The 24,519-nt window shown below is 31.3% G+C and overlaps 2 protein-coding genes across 2 annotated transcripts; one reads left to right on the top strand and one right to left on the bottom strand.

Moving 5' to 3' along the window:
* Positions 1-448: 448 nt before the first annotated feature.
* LOC106720045 (peptide transporter family 1) lies at positions 449-24,519 on the top strand. Its single transcript, XM_014514612.2, has 13 exons — positions 449-621; positions 12,486-12,564; positions 14,778-14,919; positions 16,044-16,130; positions 16,866-17,140; positions 17,484-17,566; positions 18,648-18,812; positions 19,549-19,674; positions 20,639-20,761; positions 20,841-21,184; positions 23,356-23,572; positions 23,826-24,062; positions 24,334-24,519. The coding sequence occupies exons 1-13, from the start codon at positions 601-603 to the stop codon at positions 24,493-24,495; spliced, it is 2,061 nt and encodes a 686-aa protein (XP_014370098.2). The 5' UTR covers positions 449-600; the 3' UTR covers positions 24,496-24,519.
* On the bottom strand, positions 21,379-23,291 carry LOC106720047 (esterase FE4). Its single transcript, XM_014514613.2, has one exon. It carries the CDS (start codon positions 23,074-23,076, stop codon positions 21,379-21,381), a length of 1,698 nt encoding a protein of 565 aa, XP_014370099.2. The 5' UTR covers positions 23,077-23,291.

The raw sequence follows: 24,519 nt of genomic DNA, 5'->3' as shown, positions 1-24,519 counted from the left end.
TTTGTTCCCACTTTTAGTTTTCTTAGTGGTACAGCTAAATTTGAATAGACTTGTTTATTTAATTATATGAAGTAATAAATCCTTGGGGTTTACTCATTCAAAGAAACTCAGACATCTTTCTAAATTTCGAACAAATTTATATTTTTTTATTAGATGTAGATTTATGTTAACAAGGTAAAAGTGATCGGCATTACAAAACAGGTACTCGTAAAGTTTATAACACGAATTCCAAAAGTTCACTATTAACAATAAAAATTTGAAAGTCGACGTCTGCAGGTCTTTATGTCAACTAAATTTTTCGTTGAAATTGAAAAAGTTACGGCTAAGGTGGAATGGATTACGATGCACTGCAACTGTTTATGGACAACACAAGCAAGTGATTGCGGCAATCTCTTGAGCTCTCGCGGTTTTACTGTCTCGATAATTATTATCAACTCGTGAGTTGAAGTAGCGGCCAGTGTCGATCGCAACGCGTATTCGCGCGCTTGTCTTTTTTGTGTCGAACGCGCGCGAAATATGTCATAACACTTTTTTTTGTTTTGAACTATTTTTAAGAGTTTTTTTAAATACATAGAAAATTAAACTATAAACGAAAGGACAATGGAAGCTAAAACTACAGGGGTGGGTACTTTTATTTTTATTTAAAAAATTTAGGCGCTATAATACTGTTGTTAATTTTTTATTTAATAATCCTTATAGTTTATGTGAGGTTGTACACTGCGTTACGTACAATATGTTTTTTTTTAATATTTTACATTTAGTTTTTTTTTTATCAGCTGTGCGATTTAGAAACTAGCTGTATCTGTTTACTTTCTTCATAATATTATGCCGTATATATATATTTAAAATTACTTCAAAAACCGGAACTAACTTGTTCACATATGTACAAATATTGTGTTATTTATATACAAGTATGAAACATAGTGATTACTACAAAATCATACATAGCAAATTTAAACAGCATATTTTTCTCTTTGTATTTTCCCATTAAAAACATACTGCTGTAATAGTTTTTTTATACGTTTCTGCAGAGGAAAACCATGATTATACACATAATTAGGAATACCTTATGCGTCTGGCACAAACTGTTTATTTAAACAAAATATTGTTATAACAATATTTTGTTTATTTAAACAAAATATTGTTATAACAATAATATTTTTAAAATATTGGCACATTAATATTTTCTGTGATACTTTTTAACAATTACAAATTTTATACAATTCACATTGGATTTCTAAGACCAAAATCTCCGTTTAAAACATTTTGTTATCTCTATTTTGTTAAAGATAATAACATGGATAATGATATTATGTTTTATATGGAGATTTTGTTCTCAGAAACCAACGTTCAGTAATTTTAAGATCATTCGCAGTTTACTTAAACCAATATTTCTAGTATCTAATCCTCACTTAAATATATTCGCTTTGCGATCTGATTTCTTTTGTTAAGACAAGCTGCAGATGATGTTTGTAATTCTACCGAAACAGTAAATACAATTACATTTTAAGTCATGACAATTAATACAAGTAAAAATTGACATAGATAAAATAGTATAGCCCATTCGTCCCACATGTAAATACTCACGTTCTTTAAATACAAAACTAGCTGTCTCCCGCAACACCGTACGCGCGGAATTATAAAAAAAGTAATAAGTAGCCTATGTATTCTTCCAGAATATGTTCTACATCTGTGCTAAATTTCCTCAAGATTTTTTCCGCCGTTCCGGAGATATATTCAAACATCCATCCATCTAAATATTCGCATTTTTATTATTAGTAATAAGATAATCGCTGGGCGTTGAAATCTTTATTATATTTAATTTGACACCCACAAACAGTAAGGACGTGAATGCTTGTTTAATTTATTCTGTCAAAGAACATAATTAGATTTGACTTCTGTTCGCCATTTGTTATGACTGTCTCCAAAAGTGCACTTTACTACTACACTTTTACTTATTATGCATACTAAGCTAAGGTAGCACGTCCCATTTTTTTAATTACATCAGGTGGGAGAAATAGTAAAGAATAATTGTATATTTTGAGTGTCAATTGTCATATTGTATCGCATATTTACATTTATTTTAGATATTAGTACATGATTGAAATGTACATATGCATTTTACTTGTTATTCTTTCTGTGGATTTCTATTTTCGAAACGCTCGGCAAAAACACATTTGTAAAACAATGTACTTTTTTAATCAATATTAGAGTAAGTTTGTATAGAAGTGATTCGGCACTGAAAGATTTACGAGTATTTTTAATATTAAACTAATTGATGTTTGAATGAGGGGAAAATGTAATATAATAAAGCTTATAGTTTTATAAAGTATAAGTGTTTATTACTATGACACTATTATATACTTGTTTTATAAATTTGAATGTAAGTAACAGGTAAAACGTATTTAATTATAGTCGGCATTCGTTAGTCCTTGTACGATTTTCTAAATGGTCATAGAACGTTCTGATAGGTAGTAAGTACCGGTATATATGCCTCAGTAATTGAAGAGCGTCGGAACAAAAAACGATAAATCACATTATGACAATTTTTTTTATTATTATGACAATTGGTTGTCAAGTATGAACTTGGACACATTTTTAGACTTTAAAAAAAACAATGTGATTTATCGGTGTTTGTTCCGACGCTACTCTATTGTTTTAATATTTATTTTGAAAATAAATGTCCGAAAACAATGCGGTCAGTAAACTATTTTACTCTGCATTCAGAATCTGGCTTTTTTCACATCTTAAAACGTAATATTTGTGTAACTTACTTTATTTTAAAAATTAAATGATAATTTTTGGACCCTCTCAATTCAGTTAATCACAAAATTTTATTTACCTTAAAATGCAACAATTTTATCAGTTTAATTTGTTTACGGGTGAAGGACCTTTGAAATGCATAATACAGGTTTCATGTTTTGTAATACATTTCAATGTATATATTTTTACATCTGCGGGTATAGTTATTAGTATCATAAATAAGATTTTATTGCGTTTTATATATAAGTATGTGTGATACTGGCTGTTGCATACAACTTCGTACGCAGTTTCTTCAGATCGCTAAATTTATAATCAAAAATGAACCTATGTTACTCCCGCGTCATCTTCCATTAAAACTTCAGTCAAACCAGTCTCCAAATTTAAAAAATTACTCGGAAAAAATAGTTAAACAGTCGGACATACTTGAAATTACCACTATTGAGTATAGTTTTTGTAAACAGTTTAAATACATGAACATCTGTGAAAATTATTAAGATAACAAAATGTGACATTCTCGTTAATACCTCTTTTAAAAACGACCATTATTTGTCACAATGTACAATATAATATATGCATACGTATGCATCCTCATACTTTTTTCACTATCTATTAAATTGTATATTAACATGTTTTTATTAAATTTAATCATAGAAAAGACATATTAACAGAGTAATAACTTCATAGCTTACTATTCTATGATATTAATTAATAAACATTGTTGCTTTATGATACAGTTTTATCTAATCCAGACGTGAAGTAAATATTACGTAACTTAATTAGCTTCAAACGTCGAATGTGCAATAAGTTACACGTGCTTTTATTTGTAATATTTATTCTATTATTATTCTGTTATGTGTGTATCTAATTGCGGGTTTTCACTGTCGACCAACTTGTATAAAAAGTTATTGTCATTCTCATATTCTTTTTGAAAGAAATAGAGACAGTAATATGTTTTACTACAAGTATCACTGCATTCAAATTTTACGGCGTGTTTGTTACGTAATAAGTAAATGTGAAATTAAATTATCGTCATCGTCCAGGCCTTATGCCACTCACGTCTACCGAGTACAATACTCGTAAAACTTAATATTTCTCCTTAATTTTTACGGCCGGCCGCCTGCCAATGACACAGCATTTTAGCTAAAATTTGGATTAAATTTAGTGTTTAGCAGGATAAGGTTTTGATTTAATGGCTTTTTACTTACCGTGGGTTTCTGAGACGAAAAGCCTCGTTTAAAACATATTGTTATATCTTTTCGTCAAAGATAAAGATAGGGACGATGACATATTTATACAGAGATTTTGGTTTAAGAAACCAACAGTTAATCTATATTCTAGGTATATGTATATTATCGAAACAAAATTACTTTTTACTAGTGGAAATCGAATATTGTTAATATAAGCAACCTTTGGCATGCGCGAGGGAAGGAAGGCGAAAATATGTGTAAATATTGTAGTCGATTTAAATACAAACTGGTTAAGAATTTACAAACAAGGACCGATATAGTATATTATGACGGGGTACAGTAAATGAGAAACTTTATACAGCGTGTAACGAACACGTGCAACTGAGTGCAAATTACGTTTGTTGGCCAAAGTTTGCAATCTGCTATTACCAGTCTGTACTTCCTCTGCTGGAAGAATTATTTCCTTATACTTTTCACAACATGCAAGCTCAATGTACCATAATAGTTTCACACTATTTATGTCATCACCATCTGAAAGAAGGTCTGATATTTTTCTATCTGTTTCACTTGTGCAGGTTATAAAAACCAGTAGTACAAGTAGTTTCTGACTGGGTTTCTATTGGAGATATATTGACACAATGTCACTGCAGACCAAATATACAGTGAGATGATTTTTACAATATGTCTATGGTAGTGGGCAATATGGTGTAGAATTTCTTTTTAATTTAAACATGGTGTTTATTTCATTGTGAAAGTAACGGGGTCATGTGGTTAAAATTTGGGTCAATTGACAATTTGCTTGTCAATTGTTGTCTTGACAGTTTGTTGCGAGATCGATGATCTATTAGAATAGTTTGATATAATCAAAATGGAGTTAGATTGGAAATCTAAAGAATTTATTCTTAACATTATCCTAACTGAGATAAATATCTCTATCCTTCACGTATCTAAACATATATAATATATTTGCTTTATATAAATACTAGCTGTCGCCCGCGACTCCATCCGTTGATTTATTCGGTGTTATCTATCATTCGGGGTTATCTTCAATGCTAATTTTTTAACGTTCATAGTAATGTTTATGACGTTTATTTTAAAAGATTGACGGAGCAATTGTTTGTAAATAAAGCATAATATTTATACAGAAAAAAGTCTATTGAACATGTTGTATTTATTAGAGCGGTAAGTTAATAATGATTTGAGACAAACGGAGCACATAATGACGCCTTTACAAGTACCTCAATCAAAGATACAAACATTCATCCATCTATCCATCTAAACATTCGCATTTATAGTATTAGTATAATTAGTAAGATTTAAACTAATTTATGAATTGCTGACGTAGTTGGTCTAAAGTTAAATTTAGTAATAACAAACTACACTGTATACAATCTCCAAGTTTAGTAACAATTTTCACTTGTGTCTATAACTGCTTGATTACGGCCGGGAGACAGCTTTTTCTAACACTTAAAGTCATTTTCCACTAAGCTGACAGGACGGTTAGACGGCTGATGCAACCATCGGTCGTTATTAGCTATACATGATTGTACTTGAATACCTGACTTTCACTATTACATACGCACCTTCACGAGTGAGATTAATTCGTCTAAATTGCAGAAAACACAGAGGACATGCGAACTGATTGGACCAGAGAATCAAATTGAAAACTAAGCCTAACCAAGAATATAAAAATCCTGATCTAGGGACGCTTCAATCTGCTACTCTATAAGATCACTTTCTAATCGGTGCAATTAAATTTTTTTCGCAATATGGTCAGGGTTGGTATAATTGTGGTCAGGCTATAAACGGTTTCGCAATCTATACGAGTATATGTTTGATATAACATATACTATTGATGCAAGGATAGCAATAGGGCTTAATATCATCAGAGCTTTTAATATGATTTAACTCAGAATTGCAAATTAACTAGGTCAATATTATAAATTATAAATTGCAAACAAACCAGTTGTTTCAATCCATCTTCTCACAATTTTTAATTAACATGTATTAATAATCTCCTCTTGGGATTTACCTCATTTTATTTACGTCTGTACATAACTTATTAGATAATTTCGAAACGTGAACACACTTTTTAAAACGGGTTAGACAAGTTGCGAATTTAACTACTAATTCAAACTATTTTATGTCTAACTCGAACAAACCGATATTAAACTTAAGTAACCTAAACCTATAATATTTATACATATTAATAAAGTTGGAGTGTACGAATGTAATACATTTTTTTATTATTTTTGTTATACTCGCATTGTTTTACATTATTGTTTGGTTAAAAATATTGCAAAGTTGCGATGTTATTTAGACGAACTTATTTTATAATTTTTAATATTTTAAAACTGAACGATGTTATTTCAACGACTTGTTACTTAATACTCATATTATAATTTTTTATGACAAAAAACTAAATACTTTGTCACGCGTATTAACCACGATTACGAGCACTACACGGACCTAACTTGTGACAGCACTTGTGATAACACCAATGCACTATCTCAACATATTACACAATAAAAGAATACAAAAAAAATTATGAAACCAGAGACAACATAATTTTACACAATATTGTCTAGATTTATAGACGAGTATTCTTGGCAGTTAATATTGTGAATATACGTTATCCTTTTTCTATTTTATTTAGACACCTTTCGAAACAATAAATTGAGAATCAAATGTAAGTTAAAATAAATAAACAAGAACAATGTTATTACAATTTCTTGACAGTAGTGCAAAAATTTTTCGCAAGTCATTCATTCATGATACGTAACTACATACATGAATTACAATTGCAACAGCGCGGAACTTGTAGACAGCGCATTTTTTCTCTGCATACTTCCAACATATGAACATCGTATAAACGTACCCAATAGCAGTTTAACTCTGGGATTGCCAAGTGATTACTTATCTTGAATAACAAATACATGTTTATACCTAATACCAGGCTATTGCAATGTTTACCTTCACGGAATTCAATTTCGTACTGAGATTGCCTTGACACAGCCGGCGGTGCGGGTGGGGGTCGGGGGGGGGGGCAATGCAGAAGTAACCTCCGTGCATAATCTGTTTGTCGCTTTTTATAATGCCCCAAATACATTTATCTCGTATTTCGTAAAAATCAACTGAATTCAATCATTCAAATCCAGTACAGAAGTTGAACTGTAAATATAATAAATAGGGATAAAGTCATAAGATTTACGATTTCATTACCTTCAATCCTAAAAGGAAAACTATGAGATGAGAGAAAAACGGGGTTTTTAAATGTCATAAAAACTTTACGAGGTGACAAAGGAAGACGGTTGTAAACCGCTGAACATAGCTATAGTATTCGATATTCAGTTTTCAATTTAATAATTTCATTCAGATAAATAAACTTGATAATAGTTGCGTTAAAATGTTATTATGTTACGAGCAAATGTTTTGCAACACGTTTAATGTGCGAGGTATAAATTTGTGGGCGATCACTGCGGTAGCCTTCGGCATGGCTTCTGAAGGCTACAAATTGCATTGACATGGTCGCCGCTCTGTTGCTCTTTGTTATTGTGGACATTTGTTTCCGATATCTTTTAGAAAAAAGTATTCAGTAACTTGGATGTGAAATATTTATGTAAAACTTAATCATCATTTACAAAATAGATTAATTTAAATATATGTTTAAAAACCTATTTAGTAAAATGTGTTAATAATTTTGATCGATCCATTAAACTTTTAAAAGTACATAATAATAATTAACTTATAATATTTAGTTTAACTTTGTTATCTATATATATTTACACAGAAGGTATTGCGTGATTCAACTGTAAAGAACTCACCTGTTTATATATTTTTATAAATCAGGCAGTCGTAGGTTCATAGGTTTGATTCCCACAACCACACAAATATATTACATATGACGCATATTTCGTATAGAAGTGTACCAAGCATTGTCTTTCCAATAATCGAATGTTTAACTTGAAATACTCATTATTTGAACTCTAGGTTTTTTAAACAAATCGATACGCGGTAGGATCCCCTTACCCCCCTCCCCAATAACCACTATTTAATTAATCACTCTTAGTTTCCATCAATCGACACTGAATTTGGTAGAAAGCTATGCATAATTGAAATATATGTAAAACTATACGTAGATAATGTAAATATAGTGCGACATAATTAAATTCAACAAGGGAGTAATATAAATAATAATCGAACGAAACAATGAACGTTAGAATAATTTGCGGAGTTTTTTAGTAGAGGTCTTACACGTCTTAGTAGTGAACATGTTGCAAATTGTCATGACAATTATATATATGTATAAAAATAGATACATATACATACCATAATACATACCAAATAAAAAAGTTAAAAATGATGTTTGTGTTTTTAAAACTATATTTTAGTATCTGGCTGTCAGTATGTGGTTTTGTTTGCGCGTGAAATATTGTAATTTGCAGTAGCATTAACCGCGGAATCAATTTTGACGAAGAGATGTCATACGATACGTATTAAATGGTTTATTGGTTTTATTTAATTTACAACTAATTTGAACTAGAAAAAAATGTTTCAAGGCGTAAATAGTCTCAAGTGTTTTAACCTCAACAACTTTTATCTCATCTTCAACTCTAAAACTGTTATCATTTTATCTTAATCCACTTGTATCATACACGTTACTGTAGAACCTTGATATTTATTTACTGAGAATAAAGTAAATAGTCTTTATAAAAGAAGAAACTGACATACTGAGATATATAACGCAGAACTCAAATTACTAAGCCTAGATTTGCAATTTTGCACTCTGTTGTTATTGATATTTAATATTTATAATTATATTTTAAATATAAAGTTATATACAGTTACTTATAGTTTGTCTCACATTGATCTTCCATACGAATCAAATCGGAGTTACCGGCTTGTTGCTTTTATATAAGTCGATGTAATCAAATATGACAAGATGCAAAGATGTCATACAGTTTACGAAATATTACTAAAAAGGACATGGACAAAATTGAAGATTCTTTACATTTTATATTGGCTTGATTGTGTAACGATCTTTCAAAATATCCAGGTCAAATAACGCAACGGCAAGTGGCTATTGTAGAACAATCGTAGCAACAGATAAGGTATCAATACTTTCGATGTATCTTGCGTATCAATGATTTCTGTTTGTTTCTTTATCCCACCTTGAGTGCATAACACGTACTTCGTTCCTATCGCTGTCATACGTATGGTTGGCACGTAGTATATCGGAAAACGCTGGCCATAAATAAATGATAGTCTTCCCGTTATTTCATATTCTAAAACTGATCAATGCATCTGTGAATAGAAAACGGTATCATTTAATCCAAACTGTCTAATGTTTTTTGACAGTACACCTATTACACTGAAGACTGAAAAAAGTATTCCGTTATTGTGTGAGCTAATAGCTGATAAGAAGAAATAAACGAAAAATTTATATGCTTCGAATTAAGTTGTCTCTCATAGATTCTCAAATATCTCTTCAAGACTTGGAATTTTTATATATTATTTATCTTTTACATCTTACTTCTTACTAATATTATAAATGCGAATATTTAGATCGATGGATGTTTGTTTGTTTGAAGGTATCTCCGAAACGACTCATCGAATATTGATAAAATTTGGTATAGATGTAGAACATAGTCTGGAAGAACACATAGACTACTTATTATTCCGCGCGAACGGAGTCGCAGGCGACAGCTAATACGATATATACACAGATCTCATAACTATTAGAAAAACGTTACAACCTAAGTCATTATACCCTAGAGTAGTTCATATGTATTGCACAGCTTGATGTCATTCTGCAATCAATAACTTTTGGTTCATTGTGATAGTTCATTGACATTTAGAATACAATGTTGCTCTACTCATAAATATCTTGTTATGAAGTAGAGTATTCATAATATGTTGGAGATATTTTTTGTAACAAGGCATTAATTGCTATATAACTTGGTATAAATTATGGTGTTGAAAATAAAATAATTCGATTTTCCTTTGAAGTATGGAATAACGTTTCTTTTTAATATAATAACCTCCTTCTTTTTGAAGTCGGCTAAAAACAGCATTAAAATATTTTCAAGATAATTAACAATGTCAGTGTTCCATTTCGTTAAAAAATTTGCACAACCTTAATTACCTATAATAAAATACTTCCAAAAACATGATTAATGTTTTTTATTCAAAACGAAAATATACAAAAGATTTTTGTAAGACCATATTTTCCAGAATACCAAAACCAGATTGGCTTTACCCTATACATAACATAAAACTATGGAACGGCTATATACAGAAATATACACACAACAAAATCCGTGAAACCGGGAAATCGTTTTTCCTTTCTGTAGGTTGGTAAAACAATAGAAATATTGATTGGTAGGGATAGCTTAACAGGTTAGTTATTAAACTATGTGACTATGGCATTTTTTAATTAAAACTTTGTCGCAATTTTCTATGCTTTAAAAAACATTTTTTTTGTTTTGGAATGTAAAAAAAACATCTTTTTAATTTCGTTTAAGTTACCGTTTGCTATAATGATGTTCTTATCTTAATACATTCAGTACAGTCCCGCCGTACATGCTCACGCTAATATAAGTAGGTACGTGAAAATGATAGTAGCACTGAATGTGTTAAATACAAATTCTAGCAATACCACACTTGAAGCAGTGTAGTAAAATAGTCAATAAAATTATTGATGGGTATTTCCCATGTTGTTAGGATGATGCAATCGACTCATTGTTTAACATCTCTACCGTTAGTATCGGTCTTAGTATTTGCTGATGTGAACATGATACTACGAGTATATTACTTACAGTATTAATTTATTGTTATAGAAAAATGTGAAAAGGTTGTATTAAAATGCATTCGGTACTTTTTTGCCCTTTTCAGCCCCGCCCAAATCTATTGAACTGAAGAGTTGATTTTAGGTCCTAAAGGTTAGCGTGGACCCAAAATTTATATGATGTTCATAAAGTAAGAATTACTTACTATCTGTTGTTTACTTGCATCTATCTTATAATTGTTAATGATTTGTATTGACGTGTTAAATGAGAGACAACACAACACTAGCACGATATGGTCCGATACCGATCGCTTGAATTATCATTAATTGTCTCGCGGCTCGTACAAAGAATGGATATCTGGTTTGTACTGGTTCGCAGTTCGTAACATGAGTATCATTTAATGAAAGGAATTCAGTACGAGTTTTGCCCCAAATGTCACCAGATAATTGATATAAAATCAATTTTGCTTGAATATTTATTCTTCATAGAGTATTAGTGATTATTATGTTAAATGTTAAAACGAGGAAAATATATGTTTTTCATTTTGTTTTGCGTATTCATGTTACTAAAAGGTCGTTATGTTGGTAACTGGTTTGTAAACTGGGACAAGTGAATATCTCTTGACAGGTCCTATCTTTACTCCTTGCTAAAATAATGAATATATTCATGATTAAAGTCATAATAATTACTTTTTGTGTGGGTACACGCGTACTTGTTCGATCTCGGACAAGTACGAACATTAGTACCTACCATTCAAGTCTCAAGACATGCTCGATGCCGAACAAAATGTAAAAATTGTATTTTATTTTCATCAATTATCTCTAATCTAAAGTTAATATTACTATGTCTGTTATGACTTGTTTATTCTGGTTATTACGCCATAAGAAGAGGCTGCGCAATGATATTGATCCATCGTACCTAAGTTTTATCTGAACCTCGATTTTTATAAAACAAATTAAGATAACTGAAATAGAATAAATTAGTTTTATATATTGTTTTGAATTATACATAAGATAATTGCTTAAAGTTTGGAAAATGTAATTACGATCAAAATATGTTTTTAGTGTTTTTGCTTTAATATTTTTCAATACTGAATGAGTTTGGCAGTTCCATATAAAGACAATCACGTCCGCTTCGGCCTTGGCTTTATTTATTATTTAGTGCAAAAACTATGAATAGAATCGCGAGGTCGTACACTAATTCCATTTAGGGTTTTCAAACGATTGTTCTCGCTGTACTTATTGTATTGAAGATTTTCTTACTGTGATAATATAAAACATGTACTTTATCTGTTTTCAGTAGGCATAGTAAATAAAAGCTATTTTTTATAGAAGTAATAAGCGTTCGAAAATATCGTTTATATAGATTAAATTTTAAGATTTGATATATCTATATATATATATAAAAGAAAGTCGTGTTAGTTACACTATTTATAACTCAAGAGAGTTATAAATAGTGTAATATCGGTCGAACTGATTTAACTGAAAATTGATGGGGAGGTAGCTTAGAACTAGGAGACGGACATAGGATTTTCTTTATATTGTGTACATTTTTTTTATTTCACGCAGACGGAGTCGCGGGTAAAAGCTAGTTGACCATAAAAATCCCTGGTTCTAAGTAATTAACCTAATATGTTATGAACACATAAATCTATTTTGTTTTTTTTTTAGAAACCATAGCAACCAGTTGAGTGTAACATTATTTTTTTAAATACATATTATGTAAATAATTTCATTTTCATTTTCAGAAACTCCCATATCCAAAAGCAGTTGGATTTATCGTGACAAATGAATTCTGCGAACGATTTTGCTACTATGGAATGCGAAGTAAGTTCTACAATAGTTTTTTCACTGCGTCAGAAAAAGTATTTTGCGGTATCCTGACAGATGATGAATATTTGATTTCTGCGGCTTTTCGAATTGCTGTCTGAATTGGCATGTCATCGGTCACGAACAACATTCAATTTTTTGCCGACGTTTGTTCCAATAGTTACAGGGTTTGTCGGATTATTACAGCCTATCTTTCTACGAGTATTACTGTTTTTGAGTATTGGAATTAATGTCGACTCCAAAAAAAAAACTGTATCAATATTATATTTATTGAACATACTGTTTACTCTTCTTTGCAACGAGTTATAATAATATTGAGCCTAACGAATTTTTCGATTAAAATCTTACCTTTATTTTTTTACCAAATAAAATCAGCAATAAGACAATTTTACACAAGATTAGATTACTCAAACAAAAAAGACTCGAGAACATATTCAATATAGGTACATAAAATACAAATTATGAAAAACAACAGAGATTATGACATTATAAATTACCACAATTGCAAACTTCAGTTTATCGGATTCAAGATTCATCTTAACCTCGGGTAAACTCATTGATAAAATGAAGTAGCCGAGCGTACATTCTAAACTCGATTGGATACGTCTCAATGATAATATTCACTTAAACGTATCAGTCAATTTAAAGTGTTAACATATCTCAAGACATAGCCTTGGTTACCTATCAGATATTTGCCTGTACCAAGAGTGGGTTGTCAACCTTTTTCTTAATAGAATTCCAAAAAGGAGGTTATTAAAGTATGTGTATGTTTGTTATCTCTTAAAAGAAATGGTACATTTTGTACTTAAATGACCATAATTCTTAACATCCGTGTCCTCTCTCCTAAGAGAATTGGTATAGTATGTACAACTTTTCTATAAATCTCTATCTGCTGTCATATCTAAATATAATCATTTACACATGTTACATTTCACACAAATGTTCCATACTTTCTTTGGTTTTCCTCTTCCTTCATCTGTAAAATAAATAATGTAATAATGTAATGTATAAATCCTTCTTTTTTTCCTCGAGCGAAAATACATTTTTTTAATATTATCCCTTAAGGAATCACAATAGTTCTTATCTCGTTTATTATTGCTGTAATGAAAAATTACAGTCATAATGATAACTGACAAATATTATTGAAACGAAGTTCCTTATCGTTGGAACGAAGTTCCTTATCGCGAGTTGTGAAAGGGGGCTAGACGGAAAAAATTCTTACGAAAAGTTGTCACGACACTTTTTGCTAAAGTAAGTATGTTAACGACGAATGAGCGCTACTTCACCATGGCAACGACGTGACAATATATAACGTAAATTCATAGAAATAAAATGTACTTCTTGTGAAGACTTAAGTTTTTTATTCATAGAATAAACATTGGTTCCTTCACTAATTAATTGAAAGGAACTTCGTTCCATCCGGGTGTCCCTTGACACCTCTCAAGTTTTTTTTTACAAGAATCGGTTCAATCGTATGTTAATTCAATTGAAATTATTCCGTAAACATGTTGTTCCAAGTAAACAAACGGTGCAATATTTTCAATTCAAGGTTTTTAAAACGATACGTACTAAAAGGCGTAATAAAAAATTGTAAACAGATTGATTTAAGATATTAATGTTGCATAAGAAGTAATCATGTGTTAGCATTTGTAATCATAGTTAATAAATAGAGCATTGTTTGTCTAAACAATACTCATTTAAATTTCGTTTGAAATCACTTATTAAAAAATATATTTTACGACGGCATGTAGCCATGAATTTCAACCAGTATGAAAGGGTTGAATATAATATTTTGTATAAATGTTCGACAATGTAAACATTGTAGTAATTGACTGCAGTGACACTTGTATTTTCACGTCTCTGTTTTTTCAAAGAGAACGTGAGTGATGTCAATATGTCAACACAAGGTTACTGCAACCGAAACCCAAATTGAAGTGGACACGAATACTAGTGAAACAAACTACCCTACCGAAATGGGGCCAAAAATATTTTTTACAAACTACCTGTCCCGGCTTCGCTTGGGTAGCAGACTGTTATTTTTTAATCATATAGCCTAATGTTACTCAGAGATAATGTTGCAATCTATTAGTTAAGTAAGATTTGAAATCCGAAGATTTTGATATTATTGCTTACAATCAAAAATACAAAGCTTTCCTATTTTTTTTAGTGTAGACGATATAATTTTAGAACTATGTAACTGTTTGTTGTAGCGATCCTGTCATTATACCTTCGCGACAAATTGGGCTACTCTGACAACGGAGCAACCGTCATATATCATGTTTTCACAATGTTCGCCTACTTCTTTCCCTTGCTTGGTGCAATGATTGCCGACGGATGGTTGGGCAGGTTCAGGTAATTGTGAAATTCTATATATTTTTACTTTTCTAGCGATTGACTGTAATGATGTTAAAAACTCTTTTCCACTAGTGGGGACACAAAGCCTTTTTTTTGCTACGTTCAAGTTACAGAAAAATTAATCTTACATCAAGCGTAATTCCCTTAATCTTAAAGTTACAAGGATGGAAAAGCGGATGCTGTAAACTTATAATTAAATTAATATTTTTTTTTTACATATTTTGCATTTTTTTTTCATACAATTTTTACCGCAGTGACTTTATGAAGAAAATTAAGTTTTCATCAATACTTGTGCAAATTAACTCAATTTTGTAGATTAGATTTCATACTTTATTGTACATTAATCTAAAAAAACTAACAACTAGGTCTAAATTTTATTTAAAAAACGTTCCGAGTTTGATAAATTAACCTCGGGATGCTTTCATTAATTTTAATACATGAATGTAATGTTATTTTTAATTGTTTCACTATAATAAACATGCCTTTTTAATATAGTCAATCATATAAAAATATTCTATTATCCACCTAAAGATAGATATAGCAAATAACGTGATTTTTTTCGTTGCAAAACTATCTTCATGCTACCATAATTATGAATTGCAAAAATTGATTTAAGTAAATAAAAATGATCAAGGCAATAGGTACGGAGGTGATAAATTATCATTAAGACAATAATTTGCATTGGATTCCATTGTTTGCTACAAAGCGAAACAAGTAAATTACAATACAAATCTATTAATTCTCTTCCTATTGTAATTAGAAATAAATTCTCGGAAAAAATACAATATTCCAATAGTAAGATGGATGATGTAAGATGGACACTGCAAGTATAAACTGTTACGACAAATTAATTACGGTATGGAAGTAGGAAATTGTAACAATAACAAAGTCCCCGACAAATCTTATTAGGTGTTAATTTCATAGCTAAAATCTTTAATTGGAGAATACCCACACCGGGTATTTTTTAGATTAATACACTAGACAGATTTTGGTTAAAGATTAGGATGAATATTGGATACATTATATACATAAATTTAGAAAAATAATCCCTAGAATAATGATGTATATAATTTACTTTAGCGAAATGTTTTTTATATGTGAATATAATTAATTTATTTCAGAACAATATTCTATCTGTCTCTTGTTTACGCAACGGGCAGTGTTCTGATATCCCTCACAGCTATGCCGCCATTGGATTTGCCAAAACTGTAAGTTATTTTATCAAAAACATTTTTGATTTTAAATACAAAGTGGTATTTATTTAGTAATAATTATTATTTTAACTTCTTTAAAAGAAACACATAGACACAAAAACACAATAATGGTATCTATTTATTACACGGTAACCTTTTCATACAACAATGTGTGTGAGGACAATTTATTCAAGATCAATAATATTTAACGTCCTGTCTGTGTATTATAAGAATCAAACTTTAGGCAGCTCGTAGTTATCTTCGAGTTAGTCTCCCTAGACGACCATTATGCTATATGTACATCTCCCTAGATGGATGTAAAGTGAGCCCACCGTAGGCCACTGTTGAGAAAAGAGTTTACTCCTTTGCGTACTCCTTACGTCTCTCCTTCGGTGTGTACCCTGCAACTCAGAGGTGTGCCTCGCCGATTACTACAGCGCAGTCTCATATTAACTACAAGCCGCTATAAAGTTTGGATGGGACTATACTAGTGTTCGGTGTCCTTTTATTAATTGAATGGTCCTCAAGTCTACTGTTAAGACTTCTTTACTATTGACCCTCTTTCAATTTTCAGTTCAATGCCCTAGGCCAAGTACCGCTATTGTTAGACCCTTTACATGACAGTATTCATTTGCGTCGCAAATAGTTGTAAAAGACCATAAAATGCTTCTTTTCAGATTTATTTAGCGTATCTGTTTTAATGCTTAGTATTAATAATTGTAACTTATCAATTGAACTATTATTTTACAGAGAATTTACAATCTTAGCTCTACTTCTTATTGCATTCGGTACTGGTGGTATAAAGCCGTGTGTATCGGCATTCGGTGGAGACCAGTTCAAGTTGCCAGAGCAGGAGAGATACCTCGGTTATTTCTTCTCTCTCTTCTACTTCTCTATCAACGCGGGAAGTCTCATCTCTACATTTCTCACTCCGATCCTAAGGGCAGATGTGCACTGTTTCGGAGAAAATGATTGCTATTCTCTCGCGTTTGGTGTTCCCGGCTTACTGATGATTGTTTCTATAGGTAAGTTGATTGTTACATCGTTTTAAATATATGATAATAGCGAACTATTGATTTAAAACGAAGTCTTCATTATAAGATATCTAAATTACGTTCATCTATGTATAACTTTTAGACGGATTAATTAATGTTGTCGAAGGAAAATGGTACAGCATTTCTTTGTTGTTTCCACTTCTGATAAATTAAAAATACATTTTATTGTTCTATAACACATTGAAATATTTAAAAATATATGTAAAAATCTATATCTCTTTAAATAAGAAAAAAAAATTGTATTACAGCTTGCGTAATACCGCATAATTAAGTGTTGTTTAAAGCATATAAAGTTATAAGTTTTTTGTTCCAGTGTTCTTTGTTGCGGGCAAACGCCTCTACATTATCAAGAATCCCGCCGGCAACGTGCTCGGTAACGTCTCTGCTTGTGTCGGAGTGAGTAACTTCCACTTTCCTATTAAAACTTTCCAATACCGGTTCCAGAGGGTTTTAATTAAAAGCCCGTCTATACACGACACCGATGCCTGAAATGTCAGTTAGTGCTACACTCATCTATTATGGTTCCTAAAATCTAGTTAATCCGAGAAATAGATTGACTAGATTGATATGTACCAAAAAGTAACTTGTTTTTGCGAAAGATCTCGCTTCTATTCTATAAAAAAATAAATTTTCATCCTAAATCTATATACAGTCAAAACCGTTTATAGCGACATCGTTTAGAACAACATACCGGTTAAATTGACCAAAATCAAAGGTCCTGGCTGAATGTTATTACATATCTTTCCTATTAATACCTGTCACCGGTTGTTACAACTATCGGTTTTTACGACTCAATATGAGTAGTCCCTTCGATGTCGTTATAACAGATTTTGACTGTATATAAAAGAAAGTCGTGTTAGTTACACCATTTATAACTCAAGAACGGCTGAATCGATTTTACTGAAAATTGGTGGGCATGCAGCTTAGAACCAGGAATAGGACATAGGATAATTTTTACCCCGTTTTCTTTTTTTTTTTTTTTTATTCCGCGCGGACGGAGTCGCGGGTAAAAACTACAGTCAAAACCGTTTATAGCGACATCGTTTAGAACAACATACCGGTTAAATTGACCAAAATCAAAGGTCCTGGCTGAATGTTATTACATATCTTTCCTATTAATACCTGTCACCGGTTGTTACAACTATCGGTTTTTACGACTCAATATGAGTAGTCCCTTCGATGTCGTTATAACAAATTTTGACTGTAGTTCTGTATAAAAGATAAATGTCATTTTTATAGCCCATCCACACCGAGTAATTTTCACGGGTTTAAGAGATTACCATTTCACCCTTTCCAAATAGAATCTATCTTGCAATGAATGGTATGGAAGTGTCTGTACGTTTTCACTTTGTTCAGCATTAAAAATTAATAAAATGCATATTTGTACAGAACCTACAATAAGGACCCTTCTACTGTGTGGGCGACCCTTTAGTGGGATCAGCCTCTCTTTTTGCTAATACTATACTTTTGGCAACAGTATGCGTTAGTGAAGTCTAACAAAAGCAAGGAGAAGCGCGAGCACTGGCTGGACCACGCAGACGACAAGTACGACTCGAACCTTATTGAAGACATCAAGGGTCTGTTGAGAGTTCTCGTCCTCTTCATACCGTTGCCGATCTTTTGGGCGCTCTTCGATCAACAGGTATTTTATTTACAAACAGTTTAAACTTAGCTGTGATTGTGACATTATTTTGCCATTTTTGGCTAAATGATAGGCGAATAATTTTTCGCAGATATGTGTGTGACTAGTTGTAGCCTAAACGGTTTCGTTGATTTTGTAGAGTGAAGTGACATCTTATTTGATAAGTATTTTCCCCGGAATGACATGGAGGATTTTTTAATAAGTATATTTACTACTAATAGCTGAATGTTATTAGCTAAAATTACAGTACAACAGTATTAATAAAATTTTTGAAAATCTGTTATTCGTAATTGCAAAATACATAGCTATGTAGAATTAGATATGAGACGGAAATTAAATAAATTATTATCAGTGTACAAATTTGCGGGTTTGCTAACTGTTCTATCAATAGATCGCTTTATATGACAAGTTGTAAGATATATTTATAACTCGCATAAAGACTTTATAGAATGCCAACGATAGCATTAATCATAATTATAAAGCTTGCTAATAAAATTGAATAATATGACATCATTCACCTTTGACATCACAATACTGTCTTCTACTAATCCCCTGTTACCTTGCTTGTATCATATTATATAAATATCATCAAGAATTAAAAGAAGAAAAGTTATTAAACATATTTTCTGACAGAACAACATCCGATAACAGCGCCTCTATCATCGGGTCATATAAGTCTCTCGGTTAATTGCGTGAATCATCATAGTTTATTTTTAATATATAAATATTGATTTAGGGATCAAGATGGACCTTCCAAGCTGATAGAATGTATCAGGAAATCGGAAGCTGGACTCTGAAAGCGGATCAGATGCAAGTGCTCAATCCTTTACTTATTTTAGTATTCATCCCTCTTTTCGAAGTGGTAAGTTAGCAATCTTAAGTTGACATACTATGACATTAAAATATCTATACTAGTGAGTTTCCACTACCGAAACATAAACATATAGTACAAAACCATATTATTATTTACGTTTTCTCAGAATTGAAGATTAAAAAACAATAATTTTTGTACAACTATTTCGGTATTGCGAACGCATTACATTGTAACTATCTCAAAATGTACTTCTTTTATTACCTAATACAATAAAAAAAATGTAGACAACATCAAGTCTGTAGTAACTTTCTATAAAACATGGCTTAGTTATTTATTACTTCAAATAAAAAGAAAATGCAGCAGAAAAATAAACATCGATAAAAAATGAACCTGCAAGCAGACGATAACCAAGGTTTTAATTTAAAAAGAATAATGTAACATGGAACACCGCGTCAATTATTGCTTTTTTATATCAATTTTACACGGTTTCATTTATCTTGCCCTGTTTGTTTATTTCATTTTCCTATTTCACACTTCATTAATATTCTTTGCTTTTAAAATGTTCATCTCGTTTTACGTTAAATTAGTTTTACATTATGACTAAATATTACCGAAAACAAAATTGACAGTTAACAGTATAAATTGTGGAATTACCATAACACCAAAATTCTACTGAACACTTGACGCGTGAACAGCGGCGATTATCTGCAGTAATTGTTAATTATGCAACCAATTACTTGATTAACAAAATTTACAATATACCAATATTATTAAATTAACATTTTATTATTAATATTTTGTAATACTTAGTCACTTTAATCGAAATAAAGAAGAGGTAGAGTTAAATATGGGGAAAACTGCCGACCTCTGCTTGTCGGAGACGCCTTTCAAGGGGTTAATATTATAGAAAGACAAATCTCTAATATACTATTTACTAAATTGTTTACACCTACCGTGGGATAAGAAGTTTAATAAAATAAAGGAAGATTCTTTAATCAATAATTACTTACAGGCGATTTATCCGTTTCTGACGTGGTGCAAGCTAATAAGGAAACCTTTGCACAAAATGATTTGGGGAGGTGTTCTCGCCGCCGCCGCTTTTGTTATATCTGGAATTGTTGAATTGAATCTTTTGGTAAATGTTCTATATAGTACTTTCATAGCTTTTTTATCCAAATAATCATTTTTTGCTAACGATTTATTCTTCTTTTCAGCCTACTTATGGTACACCAGTATCGGATGGGTTGGCACAACTTAGAGTTTATAACGGATTTAATTGCAACATAACATTAAATGTTTACAACCCCGCAGAAAATGTTACAGATAAAGTTATAATAGATGCTTTAGGAGTTTATGAAAAACTGGATATTGAAGCACATCAGCAGATAGAATTACCTTATTCATTAAGAGGTGTAAATACGAGTGATTGTATGGATGTTAACTACGACGGCAAGTTTGTATTAAAAGAGAAAACCGCAAACTCTTACTTTGTATCAAGGAATGACGTTTACCAATATGATGATAACAACGATAAAGCTATTGATGGGGTAAAAGTTAGGTAAGATATAATTAAGTATATTAAAACAAACAGTAATACCTCTTGCCATAATTTTATCTAAAAATATCAAGTCTTAAACGTTTTAGTTTCAAAAGCAGTGACAGACAATTTTTCACATACCTCTATACTTTAATACAATAGTAAAAAAATATTATAATTTTAACAAATTACTAAAATTGTAAAGGTGCCGAATGTTACAACTCGTCATGTGTTTTTTCGCAATTTTCTTTAGCATAATATTTACTGTATATGTTATTCCAAAATTTATAAGCACTTTTTTCTAATTTAGAATTAGTCAATTTGTTTTCTTTACCAAAAACAAAAAGGTTATCTTCTTTTACGGTCATTGGAGGCCAAGTAACATTACCATTATTGTGATGTGGGTCACCAAATTTTGCAAAGCTCGCCCACATCTTGGCTATTTGCTGGATAAAAATTCTGTCTCGGTCACCGACGTTATTTTTCAATTTAATGTAATTCTCCCAAAGTGGTTCACACTTAAGAATATAACATATTTCATCACCTCCCGCTGCACCTTTTATCATCGTGTTCGACCCAGTTAAAGAGTGAGTTTTCATCACGTTAAAATTTCCCTCATAATCAAATTTGTATACAAAAAGATTATTATGTACAGCTAAATATTTTTTTATAAATTTGTATATGGGATAGATTTGAAGGTCAGTAGCATAATTTAAAAAGTCGTGTATTGACTCTTCAGTAATTCCTTTACTAAAATATCTCCCTTTTATCTTTTTGGCGACTCTTTTATAAGACTTAGAACTTTGATTAAATTTACAACCATTAGTAAAAGGTACCATGTATTTGAAAGAAGAGTTGAGGGATCTTAAATAACGGGTATTGTGTATAAGTGGCGTGACTTCAGACATACTTTCTTGGCTATTAAAACCGATAAGAATTGGTATACGAAAACCGATTGTTTTGGTTTCTTTATATATGTCATAAGAATATTCAGTTATCACTGACCGGTTTGTTTTTTTCTCAATTATTGGCGTAAATGGAACAACTGGTTTTTGAAAGTTAATTACTTCCATTTTCGTGTAAATGTTCTCAGCAACTAAAGCTAAATCTTTTGCAGACGCTTTAACTATATTTACGATACCTTTATCTTTCAGTTTATTTATTAGCCGTTTTGTTTCTATGTTATAATCACCTTGGAATATGGACGGAGAATAAAAGCTTCCGCTTTGCAATATAGCTTTAGAGAATAACTTTTTATATTTCGACATTAATAAGGTGATCATTGTAGCTGCTGATCCACTGCCCATTATTGTGATTTTGTTTTTATCTCCGCCGAATTTGTTTATATTTCTTCTGATCCATTTCAATGCGATTACAATATCTTTTAAGCCCATGTTAGCATTTGTATCTTCATATTTTAATTTCACAAACCCAAAAACACCAATTCTGTGCGTTAAGCTAATAAACAATACGTCGTTTTCTATTAAAAAGTCTGGACCGTGTATGTGACTAAAACTGGAAGTAAATGCATAACCATGAATCCATACAATGACAGCTTTTAGATCTCCCTTTAAGGTATCAGGTAGTTCAGGTGTATAGATATTTAAATTAAGACAATTTTCATAGCCAAATAATGCATGTTTATGCACGATGTGTACCTGGGCACAAGCACCGTGATATTCTGTCCTAGCATCATAAGGTTTCTTCCATTTCTTTACTGGCTTTGGGTCTTTAAATCGAAGTTTTCCGACTGGCATTCTTGCATAAGGAACTCCGTAAAATGCGTAGTACAACTTTTCATTGAATACTGTCGACGATCTAGTTCCAAATAGTGTTCCTTGTTGTACTACTACTTCAACACCTTGAGATTTTACAATAAATATAATTATTAACCAAACATCGAAGACCAACATTTCATTATAGTGAATAAAACGAACACTACAAGAGCTATGGTTTAATTAATTTCCTTAACGTATTCAGTGTTTACTGTTATCACGAAATTAAAAGCAACGCGTTCTATAAACAATCTTTATTAACTTTAAAATTAAAGAAATAATCAAATCAAGATGTGAAGGTCGATACTTCCAATAATAATTTACATGTGGGATCTAATATATTTTGAATACCGATTGTAAAATAATTAGTCAGCATTCGCCATGTTATTTAAATCGAATGTAATATTTTTTTTTCAGATTTTTATCAAACACATTTTCCTTGTCACGAATAATGATGCAAGATAAAAAGAACCGAACAAAGTTGAACATTACTACTGATAATAAACTTCAAACATCCTTAGAAAAGGGTACTTATGATATCATAGTGGATGGAGTCTTAGTGATGCAGGAAGTTTCCTTGCAGACGGGAGCCGTCTATGCGATACCATTGTATGAAGACAACGGAGGAAACTTTGTAAGTACCACAACCGATCCTTTCTAGTGGTAAACGCCTACTACACGCACACGCAATATATGAAATAGAAATACATAAACAACAGATTACTTAAATTTGAAGGTATCTAATAAATAGACGGAAGCAGACCCACTATATGAAAGTTCATAAATCATCATAGACCAATGTAATGAAGGTGGAATTCTGGTTAGATAAGTTTTAAACGTTTCAAATTTAGACACTAATTTATTAATTAAATGTTATCTTTCAACAGTTCATGGACATAATAACAGTAACTCCACCGAACAGCTTGCATATACTATGGCTGGTGCCACAGTACGTTGTTATGACGATGGGAGAAGTGATGTTCTCGGTAACTGGACTCGAGTTCTCTTTCACACAAGCTCCTGCTAGTATGAAGTCCGTGTTACAGTCGGTGTGGCTTCTCACGGTGGCCTTTGGGAATCTTATCGTTGTGCTGATCGTTGAAGGAAACTTTTTAGACGCTCAGGTAAAGTTACTATTATATTCTAAGGTGTGTGTGTGCAATTTAAATCCTAGTCATCAGAAAAAAACAGATAAAAAAATCATTAAGATCAAAATGGACATTATTATTACTGGACCGATTTCAAAAATGTCTTTATCATTCGAATGCTACATTATCCCTAAGGAACATAGACTATATTTAATATTCTTATAAAATGTTTCAAAAATAAAAAATCGTCGCCTGTGTGAAGCTGGGAGGGACTGCTGGTATATTAAAAAAACTGTATTGATTGCAGTGGAAGGAGTTCTTCCTTTTCGCGGGACTGATGTTGTTAGACATGTTAATATTCACTGTAATGGCGCTTCGCTACAAGTATGCGGAACTCAAATCCAGCACCGAAGATCTGGCAACCGGGGACTTCAAACTGGTCGAGAAAAATGAGCCTAAGAGCAATTAGATTTTACTATTATTATTAGTGTAA

The sequence above is a fragment of the Papilio machaon genome, chromosome Z, assembly GCF_912999745.1.
Source record: "Papilio machaon chromosome Z, ilPapMach1.1, whole genome shotgun sequence".
In the NCBI taxonomy this organism is placed as follows: Eukaryota; Metazoa; Arthropoda; class Insecta; order Lepidoptera; family Papilionidae; genus Papilio; species Papilio machaon.
The sequence above is the reverse complement of the archived record's forward strand: the minus strand, read 5'-3'. Positions and strand labels throughout refer to the sequence as shown.

What these genes read in the sequence shown, in the direction of transcription:
- LOC106720045 (XM_014514612.2), top strand. Translation starts at nt 601, where the DNA reads ATGGAAGCTAAAACTACAGGG. An exon ending in TCATCCCTCTTTTCGAAGTG is followed by an intron (nt 19,675 to 20,638) that starts GTAAGTTAGCAA and finishes AATTACTTACAG; the next exon opens with GCGATTTATCCGTTTCTGAC. An exon ending in AAGACAACGGAGGAAACTTT is followed by an intron (nt 23,573 to 23,825) that starts GTAAGTACCACA and finishes ATCTTTCAACAG; the next exon opens with TTCATGGACATAATAACAGT.
- LOC106720047 (XM_014514613.2), bottom strand. Translation starts at nt 23,076, where the DNA reads ATGTTGGTCTTCGATGTTTGGTTAATAATTATATTTATTGTAAAATCT.